The sequence below is a fragment of the Phocoena sinus genome, chromosome 20, assembly GCF_008692025.1.
Source record: "Phocoena sinus isolate mPhoSin1 chromosome 20, mPhoSin1.pri, whole genome shotgun sequence".
Classification (NCBI taxonomy): Eukaryota; Metazoa; Chordata; class Mammalia; order Artiodactyla; family Phocoenidae; genus Phocoena; species Phocoena sinus.
In genome coordinates, this window is record NC_045782.1 from 1,343,034 (window position 1) to 1,355,633 (window position 12,600).

At 63.7% G+C, this 12,600-nt stretch overlaps 2 protein-coding genes across 3 annotated transcripts in view; one reads left to right on the forward strand and one right to left on the reverse strand.

Moving 5' to 3' along the window:
- Positions 1-12,600, forward strand: part of SLC5A10 (solute carrier family 5 member 10) — a 54,593-nt gene that overhangs the window by 7,362 nt on the left and 34,631 nt on the right. For both annotated transcript variants that reach the window (XM_032617300.1, XM_032617301.1), the window contains 4 exons: positions 1,192-1,297; positions 1,594-1,674; positions 3,072-3,277; positions 8,355-8,490. In XM_032617300.1, the coding sequence (XP_032473191.1) occupies positions 1,192-1,297; positions 1,594-1,674; positions 3,072-3,277; positions 8,355-8,490 (529 nt within the window). The remainder of the gene's footprint in view (positions 1-1,191; positions 1,298-1,593; positions 1,675-3,071; positions 3,278-8,354; positions 8,491-12,600) is intronic.
- The window catches only part of FAM83G (family with sequence similarity 83 member G), a 31,651-nt gene continuing 21,433 nt past the window's right edge, over positions 2,383-12,600 (reverse strand). The window contains exons 3-5 of the mRNA XM_032617299.1: positions 10,855-10,979; positions 8,934-10,176; positions 2,383-3,811 (exon numbers count right to left, since the gene is read on the reverse strand). Of these exons, the coding sequence (XP_032473190.1) occupies positions 3,416-3,811; positions 8,934-10,176; positions 10,855-10,979 (1,764 nt within the window). The 3' untranslated portion in view covers positions 2,383-3,415. The remainder of the gene's footprint in view (positions 3,812-8,933; positions 10,177-10,854; positions 10,980-12,600) is intronic.

Here is a 12,600-nt window from a genome sequence, read left to right on the forward strand (position 1 = left end):
TCGCCTTGAAGAGGCCGCTTGCCCTCCATGGGCCTCAGTTTGTCCCTGGTCTGACGGGGCAGGGGGCTTGGAGAGTCCTTCCTGCTCTGATATCCAGCAGCTCTGGGCTTCTGAGCTTGGGCTGGAGGTGGACACACAGACTCGCAGCCGGGGGGGGGGTGAGGGGCCGCCGACTCCCGAGAATACCTTGTCTGAGTGCCCACGCTGGCAGCTGCCCTCTCCAGGAGAGGGGAGGGGAGGAGCCTGGGGGAAGCAGGGGTTCCACAAGCCTGACTCCTAGCAGGGCTGCAGCTCCTAGCTCGGCCGGTGCCCCAGGCCTCGGGCAGACTGTCCCCCACTCGGCAAGCTCAGCTAACCCGCGGGCTTGCCCAGCTCTCTGAGGAGCCTCTTGGCCCCAAAGGCTGTATTTTGGGTTATCTCCCTGCCATTAAGCAAGCCCAGAATGGCAGTTTCGGAAACTTGCGGCGGGGAGGGACCCTGGCCCAGCCCTAGGTCCCGCAGGATCGGGTCCTCTCTCCTTACCTGGGCACCCACTGCGCAGTGGGGAGGGGCGGGCAGTTGTGGTCCGTAAGGCCCATTCCAGCGCTGAGGCTAGAAGACTCGCCCCAGGGCTTCAACTCTTGCCTCTGTGCTGCCCCAGGGCCTGGGATGGCAGGACTGTGTCCAGTTCGGCCCTAGAAAGCAGCCTCGGCCTGAGCCGTGGTCCTGGCTTCAGTGTAAACCCCATGGTGGGTCAATAAGCAAGACGGCCCCTCTGTTCCCCCAGCCCACCCCTGGCACATATCTGGTTTCTTCTTGGGGTGCCCTGCTTAACAGGGAGCAGAGAACAGGGACACAGGGACCCAGACAGACGTGGGTCTGGAGATGAAGGCTCACTCGTCTTCTTGGACCCCCCCACCTCCAGGAAGCCCTCCCGGACTCCCTTTTCCATCCCCAGGCAGGGGCCAGACTGAACAGCAACACCGCTCCCTGGTGGGCAGAGGCCACTCAGGACTTTATTAACATCAGCAACGTCCCCTGCACACTGCTTGTCCACAGCCAGGACTTCCTCCCCTTCAGAACAGTCCCTGGAAGGTGGGGGGGGTCTCCCCTTCTTCCTCTACAGGGCATCAAGGCCACACGTCGGGTGTGTGGCGCTCCGGGTCCTGCGGTTACCTCGGGCCCCTGCACACACCCCTTTCCCGTCCCCAGATCGACCTGTACGCGGGGGCCCTCTTCGTGCACATCTGCCTGGGCTGGAACTTCTACCTGTCCACCATCCTCATGCTCGCCGTCACGGCCCTGTACACCATCGCAGGTACGGCGCCTGCGGGTGGCAGGTGAGGCCTGTGGACACGCACGGGAACCCGAGCGGTTGGTGGGGGGCAGGGGGCCGCCCCCTCCCACAGCCTGGGACCTGGCCAGTTTGTGTCAGGCACCTGGGCTTCTGCAGCTGTCTCCGCTGGCCTGGCTGTTGCGTCCACGGCTCACCCACCCGTGCAAGGGCAGGGGACGTCGATGTGGAACAGCTGTCCCTCCCGGAGCTCTGCTCACCTCCCTTTCCCTCCCCCGTCGAGGCCAGGGCCCCTCCAGCTCTCTCGTCTCCACCCACAGGGGGCCTGGCCGCTGTGATCTACACAGATGCCCTGCAAACGCTCATCATGGTGGTGGGAGCCGTGATCCTGACGGTCAAAGGTGAGAGGCCATGGGGGCTGTCACAGCAGCGAGCCCTTTGGGGTCTGGGTGCCGCCCTGTCAGGGCCCCGGTGTCCGTACTGGGGGTCGGTGGCCTCACGAGGTCAAGCCACGAGGCAGTCAGCCCCCCACCGGCCTCCCCTGGGTGACGGAGGCCTGCTCCCCTCCCACCCCTGCTGCCCAGCAGCACTTCTGTCACCAGCTCCAGGCCGTATGGCATCTGGCTGCGGACCTGACTCAGGAGGCAGGGCTGTCCGCACCCACGCGGGCTCGGGGCTCAATGGGAGCAGGGCTGCAGGTGGGTGACCACAGACCTGCCTGGACATCTGCCCCCATTGTTTCAAAGCATGTCCAAGATCTTAAGAAGCAAGCGGGACAAAGGCAAGGCGGAGAGAAGGGGGGTTTGGATCTCCTGGTCTGGGAACAGGGAGGAAGCTCGGGGTGGGGGATGCCCCAGAGGTAGTGAGATCCCCATCCCGGGAAGTATGCAAGCAGAGCCAGGAGGATCCCACGGAGAGCAAACGGTCTCTTCCAGACTCAGGCTCTAGGACCCTGTGGCTGGGCAGTTTCCGACCCGTGTCTAGTGTTCATCCGTTCTCTCTGAGCGCTCACCCTGGCCTGGCCTGGGCTACAGGTGGCACTGATGCCGGGAGCCCAGAGTCCGGGCAGCGGGCCGCCTGCTGGGGAAGGCGGGGGAGTGGGACCTGTGGCTGCCCAGCCTCCTCACAGACCAGGGGCCTGTGTACCCGGAGCCCACTGCGGGAGAGGCACCCAGGCAGCCAGGCCTGGTCTGGATCGGGGCGGGGGAGTGACCACAGGCAAAGCAAAAGCCACAGGTGGGCCCAGACCCCGAGGCAGACAGGAGCAGTGAGGGGGTGAACGTGGTTGGCTTGTGCCGGCCGGCTGGCGGTGTAACCTTGGTGGCGCTCCTGCCCCTCTGGGGACTCTGTGTCCCTTCTCAGTGCCACATCCCCCAGCCATACTCAGCTCTGCCAAAGTCACGTCCTTTGGAAGCCCCTGGGTCAGAACGTTAGCCCTTCAGATTGCTCAGGAAGGTCCTCGAACGCCAAGAAAAGACACGTTTGCCTCCTTGGGTCGACAGCCTGGCAGAGAGCTCCTCGCCTGAGGCTGGTGGGCGTCCAGAGGCCGGCAGGACACTGGGGTGCCCTCGTGTGGAATGCTCATTTAATATTATCATTTTAAATACAGACAAAATAGTCCTTTGAATTCACCTTTTTTAAAACCCTCTACCTCCATACCTTTCCAGACACTGGAAAAGGTGAAGTGGGAAAAAGTTGAGTTTGATGCATCAAGAAGTTACTCGTGAGATGAGGGCAGTGGGGCTGGGAGTCACGGCCACCAGCCACCAACCGTGCCTGTCGCGCCCGCCCCCTCCAGCTTTCGAGCAGATCGGCGGGTATGATCAGCTGGCATCAGCCTACGCCCGGGCCATCCCATCCAGGATCATCTCCAACACCACCTGCCACATGCCGCGGGCAGACGCCATGCACATGTTCCGAGACCCCTACACGGGGGACCTCCCATGGACCGGGATGACCTTCGGCCTAACCGTCACGGCCACCTGGTACTGGTGCACTGACCAGGTGAGGTCACCGCCCTCCCTACCTTCCTGCATTCCAGGGTGGCTCTGGAGGTCAGGGCGGCCAGGGAACACCTGCACGGTGAGCCCGGGCTGGGGTGGAAGCCGTGGATGGCGTGGCTTCAGGCCCGGGCATAAGGTGTTAGGGGTCCTTGCAGTCCCGGGGGGCCTGGGCCTGCCGTTTAGAGTCGGATGAAGCCCACTGGCCGCCACCCATCCTGGCCTTCAGGTGCTTCAACTGGGACAGTTTGGAGTACGGGATTCCGAGGGGGCTGGAATGCTCCTCGGCGGCCCTGCCGTCGGCCTGGGGGCTGGCGTTTCGGGCCAGTCTTGGGGTCCCAGGACCCGGCAGCTCACAGGGCCCTGGGCTACCCTTGGCCTGCCAGTGCTGGGGAGCTGCCACAGCCGGGCCCACTTTCCTGCCGGAGCTCTGGGTGCCATTGGCGGCGGGGCGGTACCGCGGGGGTCCCAGGGTCCTCGACGGCTGCGGGAAGGCATCTTTATCCCTAGGGACTTGGTAGTGGTGGAACCGCTGGCCCTGGGAGAGAGAGAGCAGAGTGAGTGAGACCCAGGGGCTGGGGCAGCTCTGCCCCTTCCTGAGGGGCCCTTGCCAGGCAGGCTGCAGCCGGCACACCTGGGTTTGCTTCCTGGCCTTGCCACTCACCAGCTGGTGGTCCTAGACGAGTGTCTTCCAGCCCCCGTGCCTCGGTTTCCCCACGTGTCCCAGGGGAACGGTCCGCCTGCGAGGTCGCACTAAGGCCAGCGCCTACTCTTCCCCATGCCCCTCTCCCCTCCTCCACATTCTCTGTAAGAGGGGCGGACAGGGATGCCAGAGACAGTGCCTCCCCCTGCGCCCGCGTGTCTGGTGAGTGTGGCGGCTAGGTCTTCCTCCGGAGTCTGACTCTAGGCCTTCCCAAGTTGGGCACGTACCAGGTGGCACCAGGCGGCCCTGCTCCCTCTCTGGGCGGAAGCAGACGATGCCCCCGCCCTGCCTGCCTCGAGGGCCACGGGTAGCTCCAGGTGGCACTTGGGCGGGAAGGGGCCTCGTGAGCACCAGAACCTCGGCGGGCACGGGCCTGATGACCGTCCTCGCCTCTGGACCCATGGCCTCGGGGGCCCCACCCAGGAGTGAGGCAGCCAGCCCGAGAGTCGACCCAGCCAGTCACTGTGGGGTGAATGGGGGCAGCTTCCCTGCGAGGCAGGCCTGGCGGCCCCATCCACAGGCCAGAACACTGAGGCCCAGGGTGGAGTGCCTGCCCAGCAAGGAGCGCTCTGCAGCTCCCGAGCACAGGTGTTTTGTGTGCTCGCTGGGAGACCCTGCCTGGGCTGTGACGGCGGGAGGCAATCTATGTTGGGAGGGTCCAGGAACCCTGGGAGGCTGGGCCTCAGTTTTCCCATCTGTGACATGGTGCCGGAGAGTCCCTTGTAGGCTGCGCCCACCACAGGTGTCTGTCTGCCTAGCACCCCTGGGAGGCCTGGGGGCCGCCGGCCTGGGTGAGCGAGGGGCTGGTTGAAAGGCCGGCGGTGGAGGGCGTGTGGGGAAGTGTCTGGACTGCCCTGTGGGCCAGCTGGGGCCCCTCTGCCCCAGGGCACCTCTCGCTCCCTCCGCACTGAGCATGGCCTGGCGTGGCACTGGCGTCTCTGGGTGGGGCAGCATTCAGGAGATTTTCCCATGAGGGCCAGGTGAGTGGCCTGGAGGTCAGGGCTGGACTGGGCTTCTCTCCTGGATAAGAAGGTCACACAAGGAGGCAGCTGACCCCAAGGTGGTCCAGAGTGCCACCGGCACTGGGGGCCCGCGCCTGGCCTCAGCCTTCCCCCCCCACCATCGTCCTGCTCAGGCTGGGTCTGCCTGGGCGACTGCTGGGCCTTGGACCAGAACCCCCGCCACGCAGGTACCGACCTACTGGGTCCTGGGGGCTTGGCAGGACTCTACTCAGCCCCCGGGACACCCACGGTGTGGTCAGCGGCAGGCGGCAGCTCTGTGTGCTGGGGCCACGGGCGCTTTTTGTTTTCTTTAGGCTTCTCAGTGTCTCCCAGCTCAGCCACAGTGCGTAGGTGACATCAGAGCCCAACAAATCCAATAAAACGGGAGGCAGAGGCCCGGTGGGCAGAGAGCTGCCATACCCCTCCCCGACCTCAGCTGCTCAGCCAGTACCCCCAGGAGGCGCACAGACCAGAGGGTCCTTGGGGCCTGCCCGCTCCCGTGGTGCCGGCGCTCCTCTCGTCACCTGCCGCGGGCTGTCTTTCAGGCAGCGGCTGGGTCAGCCCTCACGGCGGCCACCACTTCTCAGGCTCCTGTGCAGGTCAGGCGCAGTGTCAAGTGCGTGGGCCCCGTCACCTCGTTTCTCCCCGTGTTCCCGTGGGCTCTCTTGTCCCCATCTCACAGCCAAGGGGCCCAAATGCTCCTGGGTGGCACAGGGCCGTAGCTGACCCCGAGGTGGCCCTGATGAACGCCTAAACTTGGTGACTCGCAGCCGGCCACCCGGGCACGGGCTTGGCCGTCCACACGCGGCCTCATCCAGGATTTGCAGCAACCCTGCGGGTCGGGGGTCGTGTCACATCTCGCAGGCGAGGACAGAGCGGTTCGGGGAGGTCCAGTGGCCGGGCCGGGAGAGGGAGCTGGCCTCCGGCAGGGCCTGTGCAGAGAGGCACTGGGACGATGCTGCCGGGGAGGCCCCGGCCTTGCCTGCTGGGGCACCGAGCCTCAGCTTCTCCAGCTGTAGAATGGGGCGACCACGGTTGTCCTGCCCACCTCCCGGGGCTGGCCGCCAAGAGCACGGAGCAATATAAGGGAAGACACGGAGGAATTTAGGGAAACTCTTCTCTCCCGTGGGGAGCGCGGCCCTGGGCTCTTGTAATCACAGGACATCACAGGGGAAGGGTCTACAGAGAAGCACGTCTGACCCCCTCAGTGTCTAGACGGGGAGACTGAGGCCCAAAGCGAGGAAAGGACTTAGGCACGTCACAGGAGCTGGCGGAGAGGCAGGATTGGAATCAGCTTGCCCTGTAGACCCCGCGCCGCCAGCCCGGGCACCCTGTCATTTTTTTTTTTTTTATTAAGAAAAGCAAAGGCAGTTTATTTTGAGCTACAGCAAACGGGAGGCAGCTTCCGTCCCTCACATTTGGCCGAGGCTGAAAGGCAGGCAGATGAGCCAGGGAGCTCTGCAGAGGTCCTGATGGGAGACCCTGATGGGAGGCCGCGGCCCGGGGACACGGGAGGTGGGGCGACCGTGTGATTGGCGGGGGTAGGAAGCGAGTAGGGGACAAAAGTTAGAGATGCTGTCAGTTACTGATTAGGTCCTGGCCACCTGGGGCTAACTGTTAGAGCAGTCATCGTGCAGCCTCCTCAGTGGTTACTGGAGATAACCGTCGGCCTTCCTGTGTGGCTCCGAGAGCTGTTTATTGTACGTAACGGGGTGGCTTCCCGGGCAGGTCAGAGTTCTTTTTTTTTTTTTTTTTCCCCTGGGCTGCATCACGGGGCCTGTGGGATCTTAGTTCCCCGACCAGGGATTGAACCCACGCCCTCGGCAGGGAAAGCACAGAGTCCTAACCACTGGACTGCCAGGGAAGTCCCAGAGTTCTATTTTTAGACGCGGTCCAGCCAACATCCAAGTGCTATTCAGCCTCTGTGGGACTGCGCTCCACAGTAAGTGCGAGTAGGCACACCTCCAAGGACATGCCTTCGCTTCTGGACCTTGAGGTGAATATTACAAACTGCTCAGAAGCCTATATTTTGAGGGATAATCACCTCTGATCCAGAGCTCCCTTACAGGAGTACAATTTTCATCTCATTTTCTCTGAGACACTTAGGTGGGCCTCTGAAGAAGCACACGACAGTTTCTCTTAAGGACCCTAAACACAAATGAGCACTGAGGGGCCTCTGAGATGGACACACGCAATTTTGGGCCTTTACAAAAACCACTTTTGTGAAAGTGGAGGGAGTTCGAGTACAGTGGTGGAAACAGGTTTCTCCTAAAACAAAGGCTGTTTCCACTCCTACTCCTGACACAATGAGTCTGCATTTGTTCCGTTGGATGTTAACTGTTCCCTAGGCGTCAGACGTTAGATCAAGCATGGCCCACTAGGTCCACGACTATTAAGTACTGACTATCTTCAGCCAGGTAAGACCTTGGGAAAAGATGGAAAAGACCACATAGAGAAAGCATCTGAGGTCCTCTGATGGAGAACAGGCTACAAGCCACTATTTCCCAGAATGCCCTGGAGCCCCTTTGCTTTGATGTAAACCCAGGTTATTTTCTCCCGTTGATGAAAAGGTGCTGGAGGATGAGCCGGGGAGGGTGGAGTCTCCCAATGGACACCAAGGAATATTCTAGTGGATTCAGTGGGCTGCACCCTGAGAGCTTTGAAAATGACCCCATCCCTGCCTGATCTAAAAACCATGGAGGTGTACACTTTACGTGGCTGAGCTGTGCGTGAGTCACGTCTCAGTAAAGCTCTTTAAAGTCCCACATTCTTTTTTAAAAAAGTAGAACCATGGTGTCAGAACTGGGAGGGATCTCAGATGCCATCAGTTCCAACCACTCTCCTCCCGTTCTGCGTATCTGGAAGCTGAGGCCCGGGCAGGAGCTGCCTGAGGCCACATGACGAGTTGCCCTCATGCTGCAGCTTCTAGCTCCTTCCATCACTGAAGCGCAAGCTTCCCCAAACCCAGGTCCTAAAGCTCCAGACCTCTGCCAGGGACACGACACAGTTGGAACCAGTGTCTGCTCTTGGCACGTGCGTGAGCCTGCCAGCCTCTCGTGAGGGTGCGGGAGGTGGGGGGGTGTCCCTGATAACCTACCCACCCAGGGTCTCCTCCCGCCCTGACAACTGCCAGGGTGACGGGCTGGTCAGGACCGACACCTTCCCTCCTCGACAGATAGGGAGACTGAGTCCCCGGAGAGAACCTTGGCCCCAGGTGCTCAGACAACTGGCAGGGATGCTGCTGGGTGTCAGGGTGGGCGCGGTCGTCTCAGGCCGGTCTCGGGCTAGTGGGTCAGCACCTATCTCACACACTCCCTGAGGCCCAGGGGCGAGAAATCCCGAGAAGGCTGGGGCTCACCGCCTCCCCCTGCCCCCAGGTCATCGTGCAGCGGTCGCTGTCCGCCAGGGACCTGAACCACGCCAAGGGGGGCTCCATCCTGGCCGGCTACCTCAAGATGCTGCCCATGGGCCTGATCCTCATGCCGGGCATGATCAGCCGCGTGCTGTTCCCAGGTAGGACGGGCCCTGGGGGCTGGGCTGGCTGCAGGGTGGAGAGGTCGAGGACAGGGGCAAGTTGTTTCCCGGCCTGGGGGAGCGGGGAGGGGAGTGGTCCCCAGGGCCACAGTCAAAGGGATCGCCACGGAGGTGGCTTGACATAAGGTCCGGGCAAAGACTACCTACTGCTGTGTGATCTCAGGGTGTGAAGGAACATCTCTGTGCCGCCGCCATCTCCTCATCCACAGACTAGGGAGCAGACCACCCACATAACACCACACCCCTGAAACCTCTGGGTGTGTTGTGTGTTTCCTTTCGGATCCTGGCAGCTGGCTCAGGTTGCCTTTATGGGATGCTGGGTAATGACCTGGGGAGGCGGCTGCCCAGCAGACGGCACCTTTGGGTGCTCACGCGTGGGGGAGGGGCTCCCAGGACCCTGGTGCGCGGGGGCCCCGACCCACCTGTGCCTCCTTGTCTGCCAGGTGTGGGGCCTGCATCCTCAGAGCGCCTGCCTCTTCTCTTTCCTGACCCTGGGCCCACGAGGAGCCACCCAGGGGTCCACCAAAGGTCCCACGGGTCATGTGGGGAGCGCTCAGATGTTGGCGGGGGGGCTGGGCTGACCCGTTGGCCACCTGCTCTGAGTGGCCACTCCGGAGGGCGGCCGAGCGCTCCGTCACCTCAGAACACTCCTCTGACACGGATGAGGAGACCACCAAGGGCCGCTCGGGGCCAGGGACACGGCCGGAGCTGCCCGAGAGGCTGTCCTGGTCACTGAGCGTCACGTAGTCGTCGTCGTCTTCCTCCTCCTCCCCCTCCAGCCCATTGGGGACCACCGGCCCCCCGCCGTCGGGGTCATCCTGGGTCATAGACAGCTGGTACCGAAGCGGGGCATGGCCTGGGCCTGCCGTCCTGGGGAGCCCGTGGTCCGTCCGGTTATGGGGTGCCTGCCCCTCTGGGGTTGCCAGGGCCCAGCCAACACCGCCGCCCTCCTGGGCAAGCAGGTCTGCCACTGGGACTGTGCGGGGCTTGGGCACAGGAGGCCGTGGCTCGGTGTCCCCCTGGGGGAGGCTGTTCTCGGCTGGGACCCCGTCCTGGGGGGATCTGGGCTGGGGGGCGGGGCTGGAGTCCTGGCTCTGCCTCCACAGCTGGGTCCTGGCCTGGGATGTGTCCTGGATCTTGATGCGGTTCATCTGGCTGGGCTGGGGGTTCCAGATGTTGGGGTCGATGATGTTGATGTAGCCTAGGATGTCGCTGCCAGGTTCCGGGTCCGGCTCCACCCACGTGGGCAGGTATTCAAACATGTTGGCCCGTTCCAGGTTGAGCAACCCCGGGTGGATGGGCAGGGGCGGCTCGGGGAGGTCTCCCGGCAGCTCGGCTAGGGCCGTGTCCCCCACCGCCAGGGTCCTGGAGGCCTCCTGCCGCTCGGAGGACAACTTGGCAATCTCGTCAGCACTCTTGGCCTTGACCAGCGCGTACTTGGGGTTGACAAGCCTCTTGGCCGTGGTGCCCGAGGGCACCTGCGGGACCACAGAGTGCAGCACGACGGGCTCGGGCTCGGGCTCCTTCTCCATGGGGATGTCCTTGAGGCTGACGCCGTGTGACGTGAGGTACAGCTCCTGGAACTGCCGGTCGAACATCTCCACCACCTGGCCCGACAGCACGGAGATCACGTTCCTGTCCGTCCTTGCAGCCGACCACGTGAAGCTGCAACAAAGGGCGGCAGCCTGGTCAGGCGCAGGGCCCAGGGCCCGGGAAGAGGGAGCAGCCCCCAGCCCCCCACCCCCGTGCACGCACAGGCCAGCGTCCATCAGACCGTGGCCACAGAAGGGATTAAAGACAAGCGAGCAGGGGCAGAGGACGGGGCCCGACGGGGCCCGAGCCCCAGCGTCAGGCCCGGTGTGGGACCTCAGGCAGCGCCTGTGTGGCAAGCTCCTTGCGGATGTGCAGCCTGGACAGCGGGGGTCGTCGGCACAGTGACTTGTGCCCACCCCGTGTGGCCATGGATGGCCCCTGCCTTGCTGCCCCCTGCGTGGCAGGGCTGGCAGAGCTAGACCGCACCGTCCTCGTCCTGGCCCCTCCCTGAGAGCAGCTCTCCAAGTGACCGCGCTATGGGCCCGGGAGGACGCAGCCGGCCTGGCCCACAGCCCACCTCTGGCTGTTGACACCTCGAGGCAGGAACAACAGTCTCACGGATAAAAGCGTCGCTCTGCCTGCTTCCGAGACGGGCGGGCAGCGTGCGGGCATGCCCAGCCCCACTCACACCTCAGCAGTCTGGGGACCAGTCAACTGGAATAACTGGGGTGTCACAAGGCAGGATTAAGGGCAGAAACCAGCTGGGAACTGGAGCCGCCCCTCCCCTGGCCCCCAGAAAGCCAGAGTCACCTGTAGGAGCCGCAGATGGCCCGGTCTCCATCCACGAACATGAACTTCTGGGCCAGGGCACCCTTGAACTTGGTGGCCGACCGCGTGAAGAATTCGGTCCCTCCGCTGCTCCGCACCCTGAGATTCTGTGTCGGGGGACAGGGGGCAGAGTTACACGACCCAGCACTGACCACCCTGCCCGGGCTCAGGGAGGGATTCGGGGGATCGCCGACGGGCCTGGGGAAAGGGGCGGTGCATGTGGGGACGCGCCGAGGTGGGAAGGGGTGGGAGGAGGGCGGGGGCTGGAGATGAAGGGCTGCAGGATGGTCTCGGTGTGGCCTGAAGGGGGTCCACAGGGCAGCCCAGCCGGATAGGCCCCGTGTGCGGGCCAGCTTGGAGAATGCTGCTGCAGGGACCCGAGCAAGAGGGGGATGCAGACACATTTTAGGAAGGTCCCCCTGATGGCTGGGGGGCTGTGCAGCTCGGAAGGGGAGGGGGCTGCCCTGAGGGAATCTGGGTCTTGCACTTGGGCAGATTGGTGGCCTTGCCAGGACGGGTGACCAGCCGGGCCTCTTCCCCGGTCTCCCCCGCACTGCTGTCTCTCTGTCTCCCTAAGCCCTGCGCACTGTGGGCAGGGATCCCGGCAAACTCCCCTACTTCCCCGTGGGCCAGACCCCTGCCTGGGACCCAGGGGCAGTTCAGGGAATGGCCACATCCCTCCTCCCTGTGCTGGCGCCGTCAGCTCAGGAGCAGGGAAAGGCCCTGAAAAACCACGGAAGGGGAGCCGAGAGGCAGGAGGAGCGGGGTGGGGGGGTGGTCTCCCAGGCGTCATACGCACACCCCGCACGGCCCATGTCAAAGCTGGGCCCCTCCTGCCTTTCTCTGGGCATCAGGGCTCTCCCTCTCTGCGCAAGCCTGTGGATGTGTGTGGGCCAGGGGCTGGCTCCCCTTTCATCAAGAGAGCTTCTCGTTCCGAGGGAGGGGCAGGTGGGAAAAACCTGTGGTGGAGGGACCCCAGGATGGGCGGGGCAAGCCTGGCTGACCCCCAAGAGTCAAGGGGACGGCTGAGGGCACCCCAACGTAGACCCTCAGGGCAGGAAGCAGACTTGGGCTCAGGGCGTGCAAGCACCGCCCAGGCAGTGTGTTAGAAACGCAGGCTCGCAGCTGCCCCAGGTTCGACTCGGGGGGACTGGGGTCAGGAATTCCATTTTTAACATAAGCCCCAGTGATCTGACGCGTGCCCAGGACAGAAACCCCTTGTAGGCCCCGGTGACGGGAGCCTCACTCCCTTCAGAGGGGTCTGTGCCTGCGGGGGGTGCTGGTCTGTTACATCTTCTGCGACATCCCCTAACCCTGACCCTCACCCACTCACCGGCCCCAGCTTATTAACTCGTTCACTGACCCCTGCCGAGGTCCCCAGCGCAGACACAGACATGACTGTGACACAGATCCCTCGTTGGAGGAGAGGGGGAAGCAGATAAGTAACGACCCCAGCTGTGGGGCGCCTCCCGGGAAGGCTGGCGTCTGGGCTGACGTGTGAAAGACAAGGAAGAGCGGGCCGGGTGGGAAGAGGACGCAGCACCCCAGACCCAGAACTACAAAGGCCTGATTCAGACATGGGAGGACTTCGGGGAAGGGGGGCGGGCAAAGGAGCCGGCAGAGCGGGCCCAGACAGATGCCGAGGAAAGACCCTACGGCCGCTGAGGGGCCTGGTGGGGCCCGGGGGCAGTAGGGAGCCACAGAGGGCTTAGAGCAGGGAGTGAGGGG